Source organism: Gigantopelta aegis, chromosome 4 (genome assembly GCF_016097555.1).
Source record: "Gigantopelta aegis isolate Gae_Host chromosome 4, Gae_host_genome, whole genome shotgun sequence".
NCBI lineage: Eukaryota > Metazoa > Mollusca > Gastropoda > Neomphalida > Peltospiridae > Gigantopelta > Gigantopelta aegis.
Window position 1 is genome coordinate 64828533 of NC_054702.1, and position 15443 is coordinate 64843975.

The 15443-nt window shown below is 35.2% G+C and overlaps 1 protein-coding gene across 1 annotated transcript; it reads left to right on the forward strand.

Annotated features, from left to right (window-relative positions):
* The first annotated feature begins 1400 nt into the window (after positions 1 to 1400).
* LOC121372182 (DNA repair protein RAD51 homolog 1) lies at positions 1401 to 13540 on the forward strand. The gene is made up of 10 exons (XM_041498465.1): positions 1401 to 1505; positions 4474 to 4577; positions 5025 to 5162; positions 6089 to 6206; positions 8244 to 8335; positions 8847 to 8941; positions 10462 to 10575; positions 11757 to 11886; positions 12506 to 12627; positions 13130 to 13540. Exons 2-10 carry the CDS (start codon positions 4491 to 4493, stop codon positions 13251 to 13253), a joined length of 1020 nt encoding a protein of 339 aa, XP_041354399.1. The 5' UTR covers positions 1401 to 1505; positions 4474 to 4490; the 3' UTR covers positions 13254 to 13540.
* Positions 13541 to 15443: the final 1903 nt, after the last annotated feature.

Below are 15443 nucleotides of genomic sequence, written 5' to 3' on the forward strand. Positions count from 1 at the left end.
ATTGAACAGAACTATAGTGTACGTTTTCCCTCATTAAACAAAGGGGACCAACCAAATTATAGAATACTATTGCAATGTCATGTTATGTTTCAGTCACAACGGTTGGTATAATAGCGCATAAATAAAAATGACATTGAGAGAATAATTTAGAACATTAGAATGACACAGATAATATTGCGTTCTGCACTCAGATGGCTGGGATCCCTGCGGACACCAATCGTAAATTATATACTAGTATATATATATATATATATATATATATATATATATATATATATATATATATATATACATACAGATCCGATGAGTGCAACAAATCAAATAATGTTGGTCCTGGTGATGGCGTTTGTGGATGTGACAAGTACATACAAAAAGAGGAAACAATTACAAACTGATCCGCATGGCACCCTGATGTACTCTGGTGGGGAGTAAGCCCCCTCCCCCCAAAAAAACAACAAAAAAACAACAACAAACAAACAAATAACCACAGACAACAACAACAAACAACAAATCCAACAAGAAGAACAACAAACAAATGAAAAAAACAACAACAGATCCCTATTGAATTATATGTTCAGATACTCGTCTGCAATGAAATACCAAATTTTGTAGGTCAAGCACATGTGCCTGTATATAGTTTATCTAAAGAGACCTTAGCTCAAAATATGCTAATGATATGCATGTAAATTGTAATTTAATCAAAGTTATAAGTGTGTTTAGCATATTTTAACTTCATATAACCTGCAGTGATGAATGATTTTTTTTCTTTTCGAAAACAAAAAATACATTTCTACATAGCTAGAGAAATGAATAAGTAAATAATTAATATTTGCCTTTATTCAGAACAAATAAGTGTGTTTATGCATGATTTATTTCTGTCTTAAACATTCGCGATGGACTAGTCAGCAACACTGAATTTATTATATCCATGGAAGCGGCTGAGTATAGGTTCCGGTTTGGTTATTTCAGGATAACCCCTAAGCAAGCGGCTGAGTATAGGTTCCGGTTTGGTTATTTCAGGACACCCCTACACGTATCTCTCCAGCTAGTCTTCCTTCACGCACTCAGCGCTCGCTTCGGTGGAAGGGAGCCAACCCCATCATATGTCCACCCAACTTAAACTAAATCATCTTTGTAATGTTAACCAATATGTGTGGCTGATTGATTGAGTGATTAAGTGAGTGAGTGGTTGTTTGATTATTTGATTGATTGTTAGTGAGCGAGTGAGTGGGTGGGTGAGTGAGCGAGTGAGTGACTAAATCAATGAGTAAATTAGTAAGTGTGTTTACCTGTGTACTTAAGCCGACGTCGCTTTCCTTTTTTATTTGTTTTGCGAGTGTTCCTTTCAAATGAGGAAACTACGAAGACAGAAGACAATGCGGATCTCGTATTGTAAAGGAGGAATTCCCAGACAATTTCTTGAAAGATGGCGGGAATATGAAAAGAAGTGAAGACGATGTAAACAAGAACACTTAAAATTTGTAGTACTAAATATACTTTCTCTGGTAAGCAGATGTGAATCAGTTTATGTTACAAAAATGAGAAACTGTTTTACTTTCTTAAGGGTTGTTTATACGTGTCCCGTTACAGTTGTATTTTTATGGAACGCAACGTAGCCTAGTGCTGAGTGCCTAGCAGTGGTCCTGGGTTAAAATTAAATCACTGCCACTGGTAGCCCGAGTACTCTGACTGTAAGAGAGCTAGACGGACATTTGGACATAAATACGCTCTCATTACAGTCAGAGACCAAGCTATGTATTTTTTGGCAATTCCCGACAACCAAAAAGTTGGCAAAGATTTCCGCTCTAATATCACAACAATCCTGTTTGACGTTAAATACTTTTATATCGATCATTTTTGAGTAAATTGATTTTTAAAAATCCACATATTAATAACTAATACACACATTACAGAAAGAAACCCGACAGCACCCACATTCAGCTAAGCTTCAACAAACTCCGGACAGCAGAATTCTAATTTCGCCGACCTATATCGTGACATTGTGTCACATGATCGCCCACTCAGCCATTCCGTCTACTAGGCGGAATCGCCCAGTGGGCGATCACGTGATCTATGTCACAAAATAGGTCACTGAGCTTTGTAATTCTTGCGACGGAGTGTCACGAAGCGTAGCTGAATGTGGGTGCTGTCGGATTTCTTTCTGTACTATGTGTATTAGTGATTAATATGTGGATTTTTTTTAATCAGTTAACTCGAAAATTATCGATGTAAAGGTATTTCACGTCAAACATAGGATTGTTGTGGTATTAGAGCGGAAATCTTTGCCAACTTTTTGGTTGTCAGGAATTGCCAAAAAAATACATAGCTTGGTCTCTGACTGTAATGAGAGCGTATTTATGTCCAAATGTCCGTCTAGCTCTCTTACAGTCAGAGTACTCGGGCTATGCCACTGGTTGTGCTAAAGCGCTTGTCGGTAGGACTTTCCTTTGGCACTGTCAAGTATAAAGAACATTATAAATACTTATCATAAATAGAGTTAGGGTTAGTGACAGTGCCAAAGGAAAGTCCTTCCAAAACAAAAAAAAGTACTTTCCTGCTCGCTAAATCAGAGCAAATGTGAGTAAAAATTCTTATGGACAAGTTGAAAAATGCAAATACTAGTCTGACGGGCGATCCTGACAAATTTTGTTATTAATTATTTTCTTTTGCATCGACTCTGCATCAGCCATGCCAAAATTCCAGACCATTCAAACAAATGCTCAAAATACACAATGCATGTGCTACATTGACAACAGACGACTTTGGAGTTCCGATCTGAGCAAGATCAACATTACTGAAACACAGCCGGTCAAAGATCAATACTTCCCAGAAATGTCTTGTTTACGAACAGGGTTTCTGCCAGAGGGTAAAACCGGTATTGTGCCATACCCAAATGTTTTGTCAGATTTTATTTTTTTTAAGTTGACTTTTTGACAAAATTAATGACTATCATTACTGTATGATTTTCTTATACCTAACCCTAACCCATTTTATTTTTAGGGGAGGCCCCCCATATGATACGCTCTGTCGATTGCGGTTGCATTCAGCACACACATTGTAATTAATGTAAATATTCTGAATTCAATTCCATAGTGCCATACCCAAACATTTCTTTGTGAAGAAACCCTGTAAAAGTATGTTGCTGATTTGAAATAATTATGGGATGTCACTTGAATTTTGTTAATCTATATGAAACATATATATAATATGTGGAAAAAAAATTGCCTTTATAAATTATATATAAATAAGAATATTAAAACAATTTATTGATTTTTCAGTCAAGGTACTGGTAAGGGACTTGATTTCGTTTTCCACGTGATGTTGATCACTTACCAAGTGTCCATAATAATTTATCATTTGATATTGTTCTATAGGCTGGGGGACTAGTAAAGATTCTGGCAGGCTAGTAGATTTTAGTTGGTTCTGGTCCAGCGGACTAGTGATATATTTTCCATTTCTGCACCCCTTCTATTGGAAAAATGTAGAGGGATTCCTCTCTGACATCCAATAACCGATGATTTATAAATTAATGTGTTCAAGTGGTATCATTAAATGAAAAAAACAACTTTTATATGTTTGTGTATAATTTGATCACTTTTAAACAGACCTCATTATCATTTCTGCTATCAGAATAGCGCCCATGATTAAAATATATATTTGTTTTTGTTTGTAAGAATTTTACATCAAAAACAGCTATGTAATCATCATACTGCAAGTGCAATAGCTTTTTCTTGTTATAATGGGACGGTTTTCAACTTTTGGATAGGTCTGAGGTTGACGACAGTCACTTTTCACACCCTTGTTTTGACTTTGTATACAACATCATACCATAACTTCACTATAAATCAATATTTCACTTGCACTGAATAAACAAAAAAGAACCCCTGAAAATCAGGCTTCAATGATACAGTTTCCATGCTTTGAAGTGGTCATGAATATGGGACACCTTGACCAATTAATACATACATGTACAGTTCATATGAACATAATATAGTCAAAGATTAATGTCTTCTGCTAAATGGAATAAAAATGCAAATTATTACCTCAAATCAGTGACATTAATAATAATACATAAAAATTATATGTTTATGTGGTGCATAGTTCATGTATGTAGATTTCACAGAATTGGTCATGTATGTAGATTTCACAGAATTGGTCATGTATGTAGATTTCGCAGAATTGGTCATGTATGTAATGATTTAGCAGGATTTCATGTAATGTCGGGCTACATTTTGTTTTCAAAATTTTGATAGTGATCAGTTGAAAATTGAGTAGCGATTACTATTTAACGTTTTAGAAGTGTAGTGATCTTTCAAATTTTGCAGCGAATTGCAGTGCAATACTGATTCAATCATGAGTGAACAAATTTTCCCTGGGCTACATGTAGCTTCATATGACGCATTATTTTTCACTACAAAATTCTGCACCGATGTTATAGTTCATGTTAAATGGTTGTTTCTGGATCTTTTACAGCAACTTAGTGTGAAGCTATGTCAGCTCAAGCTGCTGCACAAGCAGCCACTGTTCTGGAGGCAGAAGATGAAACGTTCGGACCTTTGCCTATTGTCAGACTAGAGGTACGTGTGTGTTGTGTGATATCAGACTTGGTCTTTGTCGTAAGCAAAATCGGGGTGAGCTGAAAATCAGACTCCTGAAATGGCAAACAATCACATGAAGTTTTAAATATAGTTTTTTGAAAGTTTTATTGTAATGTGATCAATTTGCTGCTCCTAAAACAACAATTGTGTACCTGTAGCTTTGGTGTATGCATGTAGATCTTCTGCCAGAAGAGGGTATGTTTTTATATAAACTAGCCAGAAATGAGCTATTTGTGAATATCATTTGATAACAAGTTAAAGTTTTTGTAGCCAAACAAAAAGCAACCCTAAAAGATTAAACAAACTAATGACTAAATTCTTAAAACAAGATGTTATTAAACAAATTCATGTAATTGTCAAAAATGCTCTTTTGTTAATATTGTTTGTGGAAACGTGTGCTAGTACTTGATTGTTTTATTGTTACAGGGGAATGGTCTGACAGGCAGTGACATTAAGAAACTCGAAGAAGCTGGATTCTTCACAGTAGAAGCAGTTGCCTTCGTCCCTAAGAAAATGTTGCTATCAATTAAGGGTATCAGTGAGGCAAAAGCTGACAAACTGCTGGTAAAAGCACAGTTGTATAACTCCCACTTTTTTGTGTGTGTTTCTTTTTACTGATAATGCGTCAGGTTTCTTCCAGGCCATGAAAATCCTGGAAAGTCATATCAAAATTTGCAATTATAATTTTATAAACATGGAATTTCTGGTTATGCTGTATGAAAATCTGTTGATAACTTCTTCTTGTTCTTCATATTTTATGATTTAAAGTAACACTAGAACTTCTAGTACATTTTTAGTCTGGGCTAGTGGAAATTATCAACTGTATTGCTATAATACATGGGGCACTAGCCAAAACTTCTGTGGGGGCTGGTGATTTCTCAAACATGTGTTAAACAGTGCCAGAAGAGATTGGTAAAATGCTTCAGAATATTGTAATATTAGATTATGACTGATTGGAGAGAAAAAAATCAGTGAAAATGAGGGGGGAGGGGGGGGTTTAAAGGTTGTCATGTCATGTCATAGGGTTTTACGTGCACATTCAGAATAAGCTGTCGTGGGCACAAGACAGGAAAGGTGGGGGGAGGGGAGAGGAATTTGACCACCACCACCCCCACCTGCCTGCTACCGATTTTAAATAGTCATATAAGTTGTATATGAACCCTGTAAAAAGCAGAGAGCATTTTATTTTTAATATTTTCGATTAGCAACAATTAATAATAATTTGAATATTGATTAGGTAATATTTTGTAAAAGGTTTACTCATATTTTTCTTCAAATAAATTGCATTGTTAAAACTATGGATTATTTATAATCAGACTGAAAAACACATGCACTATATTTAACTGGCATGTTAATGTGATTTTAAAAAATCATGATTGTATAAATTTAAATAGACAGTTAATTTGAAAATTCCTTTATGATCAAGACAACACCACCATACATAATTGTGATTATTCGGATTTTGTTCTGAATGTGTGTTTGTATTACAGGCTGAGGCAGCTAAACTTGTTCCCATGGGTTTTACAACTGCTACTGAATTCCATCAAAAGAGATCCGAAATTATTCAGGTGACCACAGGATCCAAAGAACTTGATAAACTTTTACAAGGTAATTTCAGTATGCACACAGAGGACGATATTTCTAAACTGTAGGTTCACGTCTCTTTTACCTGAGTCCGGCTCAAATTTAACGGCAGCCATGCAGCAAGTTGTCGCAATGCCCTGGAAATTAAACACAAGTCTCGTGACCACACAGGCCTTATTTTTCATGTTAGTAATTGACCTGAAAGTTGTTTTGTTAAGACATGAAACTGTTCAAACGTATTCAGGGCTAGCTCTGGCACTCGCCAAATTCGCCAGTTGCAAATTTTAGAAACAATTAGCGAAATTTATTTTCATTTGGCGAACGAATTTCCAGTATTAATTGATATTTAGTTACAAAATAACTGGGTATCTATACAGTTTGGAAGTTTAAGAGATAATTTGGCGAAATGTTTTGTTGACCCAGAGCTAGCCCTGGTGTTGATTTTGAATGGGTGCTGTGGTTATACTGAGGCACTTGTTGAAGTTTGCCTTGTTGCCCTGCCTTCTGGATGTAATCTCCCCACCTAAAAATCTCCATTGATCTAGGCAAGATGGCCATGCTCTCTTATTTGCCAGCTGAGTTAATTATATCTGTGTAACCAGTGAGCAATCTAATCCTAACATGTACCATGGAACACTGACTTTTCAAACCTACAGTAATCAGGAAAGTTAGTGAGCATAAAATGTTAGCGAATTTAGCAAGGTCATACAAGACACTAATATTTCATGACGCTAAATTTAAAGAGACATACAACAGTGAACACACTGTTCCAAAAATCGTTTGTGCAATTGTTTTGTCTGTGATTAACTGAAGGCACAACAATGGTTACATGCTACTGATTAAACCAAAAGGATAGCAAATAATACTAGTTAGTTAGCATGCACATTACTGCAATTTTGTACTAAATCAAGATGCATATATAATGTCAAGATGTGTCAAAAACATTATTTCAGCTGATCCTACAACTTAAGCTTATTCGGTTTTTTGTTTCTGATATGTTGACCTTGCTAAAGTTCTATGTCGCTAATATGTCACTTATTTGGATTTAGCTAAATTTTAAGATCGCTAATACTTTACGCTTTACAGTATTTGAAACCAACTGATTTTGCAATAAGATGTTACAAAGAGGAGAAGCTTTTTTTTATTTGACTACTGATTTGCTGAACAAAATGATGGTTTGCATGGAATATTGTGTCCTTCGTATTCATACAGTGCAGTGTTTTCGCTGCTCCATTTAAGAGGGGCGGCCTGCCCCGCTATTGCATTTTACCGCCCTCCTTTATTTTACAGCACCTATCTCATGTATTTCCAAATGCACACTTGTTTCCTCACTCACAAAAATCGATCAGTCTGCACACTACATCAAAGGAAACAAGCCGCATTGTGTGAACGTAAAAGTAACGTAATTTTACAGTATTTTTAACAGCCTTTATTTTATCCCATACCTGTATCCATTTGTATGTTTGATACACATAATAAAAGTTATATTTTATTTGAGCAGTGAAAACATGTTATTTTTATGGATTCGGCAATCTCCGACTGAAAAAACACTTATTTGGAACCAAATTTGTCACGTGATCAGAACGGTCATTCTGTCTTTCGTTTCCACTACGGTAATTATGATATCATCTGATATTTTGTCGTCAATTGCAGATTTAATTTGTTGTAACTGATGATTTTTACTTTCTTTCATTCTGTTTATTCATCAATTCTTTATAAAATATTGTAAACTTTTAATTTTTGGGGGGATATCACCAGTTATAAAAACAACGGAAGTGGTAGTGTTGATCATTAAAATCATTTATCTTGGGTAACAGCTAATATATACACCACTTTTGTTTTTTTTGGAAGGGTGGGGTGCCGCACGGCCACCCTTCTTTAATTTTCACCCAGAAAGAACAATGTAGTGTATATGAAAAATCGAACAAAAACAAAAAACCTGCAAAGTGGCATCAGTGGCAAAACAAGCCAACCGCCAGAGAAATAAAAATAATGTTCATGTGTGTGTGATTATTTTTATCATCACTATTTTGTGGTACATCTTGTGTTTTTCTGGTTTAGGTGGTGTGGAGACTGGGTCAATCACAGAAGTATTTGGTGAATTCCGAACTGGCAAGACTCAGCTGTGTCACACGTTAGCAGTCACTTGTCAGGTAAATATTATCTTTATATACAGATCTGCATGTTTCAGAGGTAGTACAATTTAATTCATTAGTGAGCATCAGTCTGAGGTGTAGTGACAGAAAATAAATAAACTAAACCCAAGTTGTTATTTTGAAATGATTTTTCTTTTTGTTTCCAGGCTGCAAATTTAGCATGATTCTGGGAATCCCAGATTTTGGGTTGGAAGCATACAGTTATGAGACGGAATCCCAAAATATCCAAATTAAATTATGTTTTTGATTCTGGCGGAATCCTAATTTTTTTTTCCAAATATTCAAGGCCTGGTTTCTACATCAAGAATTTTTTTATATTACAGATCAAGTTTCACTTTCATGGTGATTTATTCATTTGTGACATAGTTATAGCCCTTGAACTAAGGAAATAAGAAAATGTGTTGTGCCTAATATGGAACATATATTGCTTTAGCAGTACTCTCATAATGCTTGTTTACTAAGTCCGACAATAAGTGGTTGATATTTAATTTTTGTCGTTTGTTTACAGCTGCCTATTGACATGGGTGGAGGTGAAGGGAAGGCCATGTACATTGACACAGAGGGAACATTCCGTCCTGAGAGACTTCTAGCAGTTGCAGAGAGGTTTGCTTATTGGCACAGTTAAAAAGTTTCTTTTGTTTAATGACACCACTAAAGCACATTGATTTATTAATCTTTGGCTATTGGATGTCAAACATTTGATAATTCTGACTCATAGTCAGAGGAAACCTGCTACAATTTTTCTTAATGCAGCAAGGGATCTTTTATATGCACTTTTCCACAGACCGGAAAGCACATACCACAGCCTTTGACCATTTGTGATGCACTGGTTGGAACAAGAAAGAAAAAACAATCAGTTGAATGGATCCATCGAGGTGATTCGATCCTGCGATGCAAGCACTTCAAGCAAGCACTCAACCGACTGAGCTAAATTCTGCCCCTTATTGGCACATATGTTTTTGTCCAAAGATATTGGCATAATGTTAATTTTATTTGCTGGGTTATCACTGTAATCCATTCCAAAGGCTGGCTTGTGCTATACTATTGGGTGATGGAAATGGCATTTTGCTACTACTACACAAAGAATAGAAATAATTATAATTTGACACCCAGTAACTAATAATTAATTGTGTCTGGGTGTTATTAAATAAATATTGCTCGTTTCACACCCAGTAACTAATAATTATTTGTGTTTGGGAGTTATTAGATAAATACTTCTCATTTCACACCGAATAACTGATAAATTGTGTTTGGGTATTATTAAGCAAAACATTGCTCATTTAACACACAATAACTAATGTATTGTGTTTTCGGGTGTTTTAAAGCCGCACACCCTAGTTCCATCTAGCGAAAATAAATTATAATTTGGTTAATCTACAAACCTGTAACACACTTAGATCACGTTTTTATCAAATGGAGTGAAAAAGCAGGTTTTATATCGATAAATACCATGGGAATCCCCATGCCCCAATTGCTTGAAGTAATTTTGAAAGTTAGTATTCTGATGTCACCGGTAGATGTCGAAGCACAACAATGCCTACATCACGACAAATTTCACAGACTTTTTCACCTCTCCTGGACATGTTCTAAGACTTAGCAAAATTATTGGTTTTAAGGGTTTGTAACGTTTTGTATTGAGACACTTACTTGTCTGAACTTTATTGTTACTGACAACTGTGAAGAAAAATCTCACAAATCCCAACAACAAATCGGATGTGTGATTGCGTGAACCGTGCACGAGAAAACAAACCGAACCAAAATGATAACGGTCACGTGATATACCAACATCTGTGACATTGAAATGGAAATATCCCCTCTAAAAATAGATTGGACCTCGCTTGCTTAACGTTTTTTTCTCGACAACACGTCTTGTGAAAAAATTCACAAAATGCATTTCGTGGTTTTACATCAGGATTACCAAAAAGCGCTTCAGGTGAATGGAAATGTGTATTCTAAATAATAAAATGTAAGTAAAGTGCAATTTTATTTGTGAAAAATGGGGTTTAATAGCGAAAAACAACGCCGTAATGGTTAACAAATAAACATAACTAGGGTGTGTCCCTTTAAAGAAATGGTGCTCATTTGACATGCATGTGTTATAACATGTATTGATTTCCTTGTAGGTACTCCCTGTCTGGCAGTGATGTTCTGGACAACGTGGCATACGCCCGAGCCTATAACAGTGACCACCAGTCCCAGCTCCTCATCCAGGCAGCAGCAATGATGGCAGAGTCCAGGTACATTTTCACACGTAACATCGTGTTTGTTAGCAGGGATGCAATTTTTTTTTTTTATCCGATTTTAGCTACTTTTTATTATATAATTTTTTTATAAAGTAGATTGGATTTAATATGAAATGCTAAATAATAATGTTTATTTGAGTAAAATATAGAGTTTAAAGCCTTTTAAAGATCAGTTCAGCTTTTATTTTTAAATGGGTGTCACATCCCTATTATTGATGAGCTCCAGCTAAAGAAGGATTGTGATTTAGTAGAATGTCTTCTTGATGTGAGATTGGTTACAGCATTGATTCTCAGAGGATTAATTTTTGCTCATTTAGTATGGTATATCACAGACCATTATGGTACAGTAGGTGCTTCTCTGTGCAGACAATATATGTATAAAAGAATGGTTCCCCACCAGCAGTATCTGTAATCTCCTACTGGACTTACAATTACCATGTGCAGGGCTAGTTCTGCCACTGACCCAATTTGCCACATGTAAATTTTATTTCCAAATTTTGTAGACCCTAGTTTTTAAACACTAAGGCATAATTTTCATCTAGACTCTAGTTTCAACCCGTAAAGATGGACACTTAAGTTTGGTTAATTTACAAACCTATAACAAATTTGCATACAACAGAGTGAAACAAGAGTCTGTGACATTGAAATATCCTTAAAAATAGACTAAAACGCAACTCCATAACGGCTACTTCTCAGACGCACATGCGTTTTTAAAAATATGAAGCATGCATTTTGTAGTATTAGAAACACCATGATGACCAGAAACACTTTGGTTGTACAGAAATGGATAATCTAAACAATAAAATATAAGTAATGTTTGATTTCAGTGATCATAAATGACTCTTAATAGTGACAAATATGCCTTAGTGTTTAAAAAATAGGGTCTGTCCCTTTAATTTTATGAAATGATTTTATGTAATGCTTTATAATTTATTGGAAAATATCTGAGTTTCTGCAATGAAGTATCATAGTTAGCAACATTTTCATTTCATCTAGAGCATCCGGATATGTTTGACATTAAATTTGAATAGCCATTGATTAAATAAGTTTCCAGTTTTTAAATATAGACTCTGACATGTTTTGCTACCACTTTTAGATATAGGTGAGATAACTGGAATAAAATTACCGTATTTGATTTATGTTGTATATTTAAAACAAATATTTATTTAATCCAGGTATGCATTGCTTATAGTCGATAGTGCCACAGCATTGTACAGGACTGATTATTCAGGCAGGGGAGAGTTATCTGCCCGACAAATGCACTTGGGCAGGTTCCTAAGAATGCTGTTACGGCTAGCAGATGAGGTAGGTGCCTGTAATGTTAATTCGAGATATTTCTGATCATAAAAATTACATGACTAAATCCTTCAAACCATTCTAAAACAAATTGACCTTTAAATTTAAGTTCTGGTATTTAATGTTTTGTCCAGTAAAAGTAATACACAATCTAAAAATCCAAATGTATTGCTTGTTAAATTGATTTCAACTGCTGTTTTTATTTGTTGTCCAAAACCTTTTATTTTCAAAAGCTATATTTCAATCAGTGTATTCCCTAATGCACTTTATATAACCCAAATGATGTCGCCTATAAATAAAAAAAATGTTTTAAAAATAGAAACAAGTGAATAACATTTTTATTATATAACATTTAGTGAAATATCCTAAAATATCAGTGAAATAAAAGTGTTATCAGTCACTCAGTGACAATAACACCGTTTAGAGTGAACATTTCACTATTTCACTCTGAAATGTGTTATCATCACTAGAAAGTGTTATCTTCACTGTAAGAAAGTCGGAACTATTTTGCTGCTGGCGACTCATGTGATATGATTGCAAACTTTACTCGATGAGATATAAATAATATTTGACAAAAAAAATAAAAAAATATCCTCTATTTCAACTTAATTTAATTTTGTTTATTTAGTTTGGTGTGGCTGTTTTGATCACAAACCAAGTGGTGGCACAAGTAGATGGAGCGTCTATGTTTGCAGCTGACCCAAAGAAACCTATTGGCGGAAATATCATTGCTCATGCATCAACAACTAGGTCAGTGGTAAAATACATAATATGTTTTGTGTAAACCTGTCTATGCTATAATGCTATTTGACAGCTTGTAAATGTATAATGTGATTTGCGAGGGATATTAAACTGGCCCGAGTCAGCTCACTGGTGATTTCAGAACTCCAAAACTGTTAAAAGATAACTTCACAAAACAATGTACACATTCATTAAGTGGTCTAGTAGTGCCTTTTTCTATTAGGAACTTTTCATTTTCAACATTTGTTTTTGTTACCATGGAAACAAATAGCCAAAATGATCAAATTCAGTGTTTCATTAATTGTCTACAGAGCACAATTCCATAACTGTTCAAGATAACTTCCCAAGTTTTGTACACACATCAATCTAGTGGTCTAGTAGCGCCTTTTGCCATGAAGGAGTTTTCTTTTTTTGATATTTTTTCTGTTAACATGGAAACAAATGATAGAGGGTGGGGGGATTTTGATGACTTATTGTTCTGTAAATTTTTGTTCATTTATTTTTTTCTTAGATTATACCTGAGGAAAGGTCGAGGAGAAACCAGAATTTGTAAGATCTACGACTCGCCATGTCTCCCTGAAGCTGAGGCTATGTTTGCCATTAATCCCGACGGAATTGGAGATGCCAAAGATTGATATTTGTCTCACAATAATTCACTCTTATTGAGATTCGCAGACTGACCAAACACCAGTGTTGGAAGACACGAATTTCAAAAGTTAATAAATTCTGACAAACTATGCAAAAGAATTTGACCAGTATGTGATTCTGGTTGACAACATTCTCATTAAATGTGATTAGCAACTCAAAGCAGTTTACAGAAAATCACATTTCCCCCATGTCAAACCGTGTTGATTTGTGTGCTACATGTACAAGGGTGTGAGAGCTATGCAGAAACACGTAAATGCACTTTTCCATTTCGTCTTAAAAAAAACCCACCCAAAACCATGATGTTCAATACTGTTGACCACACAAGGTTCATTTGCATGTTTTCACGGTTTCAAGTTTATGATGTGTGCTGTATATTATAAGTTATAACCAGTTTAGATTTGTTAGCATTGAATGCAATTTTTGGCTGTTCCAGGGGTTGCAAACACCAATTTTCCTTCAGGGGCCCTTGTACCCCGGCCGCAGTAAGCTTTTTTGTTCCAGCCCCTCTCACATCCCTGCATGTAGGCCTACTAACTGGTGAAATGATGAGTTTGTTAGCCATTGTACATAACAAGTTGAAGTTTTAAAAGCAAAATTGCACAACAGATGACAAGAAAGAATTGTTTAATGTCATTCCTCACAAAACACCATGTCAGTTTGTTTTACGTTGGCTTCAAACCGAATGTACATCAACACATGCTGCACTTACCTGTCAAGCTTTGTTTAGTTCTCGTCAGATTTATTTCGATAATGCCCGAAAATATTAATTTTAACATGACACATTAATTACCAGTTACTTTATACTATCCCTCCTTTTAATGAAAATATTCAATTGTTTTCTTTCAACAGTTAATTTGATAAGAAAACATCGATTTCAACCGAGTGTATAATTTAGAACCTAAAACAAAAAATGTTCACATTGTTTATTTTTATCACATGTCTCCCCTTTCTCCAGGATGGGAGAAGTCATTTCTAATTGTTCAGTAACCAGCCTCAGTGGTGTCGTGGTTAAGCCATCGGACATAAGGCTGATAGGTACAGAGATCGCAGCCTGGTACCAGGTCCCACCCACAGCAAGTTTTAATTCAGTGGATAGGTGTAAGACCACTACACCATCTTCTTTCTCACTAACCACTAACCACTAACCAACTAACAACTAACGCACTGTCCTGGACAGATAGCCCAGGTAGCTGAGATGTGTGCCCAGGACAGCATGCTTGAACCTTAATTGGATACAAGTAAGAAAATAAAAGAAAGAAATTGTTCAGTTCTAGATTAGTGCCTGCTACATGGTGCTGATAACCTGTTTGCTACACATAGAAGGTCTTATAAGACTACATATACCACTGATTACCAAAAAGCTTCATAGAATCAGATCTAATACCTCTAATTTATTTGCAAAATATTTATTGTTCATTAGCTTCATTGGGATTTAAACTGAGTTCACATAGGTTATAGTTGGGTTGCAGGGCTCGAACTTAATGATGTCAATTGCCGTTGTTGAAATATAAATTGCCGTAGGCCGGGAGCATCACTGACGGCACTGTTGTGCCTTCAGCAAAGCTCCTCAATGATTGCAAAATGTATACACTTGGTGTACATTATCTGCCAGTATATAAATGTGTACATTTGAAATATGTCTACATACAGGAAAATACTCTTTCAGTCATGTTTATTTGCTGCAAAAGTCAGTTTTTAAAACAATTGCCATAGACAGTGTCAAAATTGATATCGGTGGGTTATTTCACCCATAGCAATTTAAAAATAGAATTGCTGTAGGAGACAAATTCTTAAGTTCAAGCCCTGGGTTAATAAGTAATTTGATTCCTAATGGAGTGTCTATTATAAAGTGTAACTACAGTATTATGAATGTTAAAGTCTGCCAACGTGTGATCCATATGGTCTGATTTACAACTAGTTACATGTAACCTTGGTTATAGGCTTTGAAGGAATGGCTGCAAGGACTGGGTCATTACCTAAAAGCAGTCAAATGTATGTCTTTAAATGCAACATAAATAATGATGTTCTCACTAACAGGTGTGTAAGAAATTGGTTTATTGGATGGTATCCGTATATAAAATTATACATATGATTACACAACTTGACAACTAATGACAAACGTTTATGCTTGAAGGTAATGTGCTGCCTCCTAGTTATTCTATTTATGTTAGTGTTAA

Coding starts and splice junctions, on each gene's coding strand:
- LOC121372182 (XM_041498465.1), top strand. CDS start 4,491: ATGTCAGCTCAAGCTGCTGCACAAGCAGCCACTGTTCTGGAGGCAGAA. Junction 4,578..5,024: donor TGCCTATTGTCAGACTAGAG/GTACGTGTGTGT, acceptor TTATTGTTACAG/GGGAATGGTCTGACAGGCAG. Junction 8,942..10,461: donor CTTCTAGCAGTTGCAGAGAG/GTTTGCTTATTG, acceptor ATTTCCTTGTAG/GTACTCCCTGTCTGGCAGTG.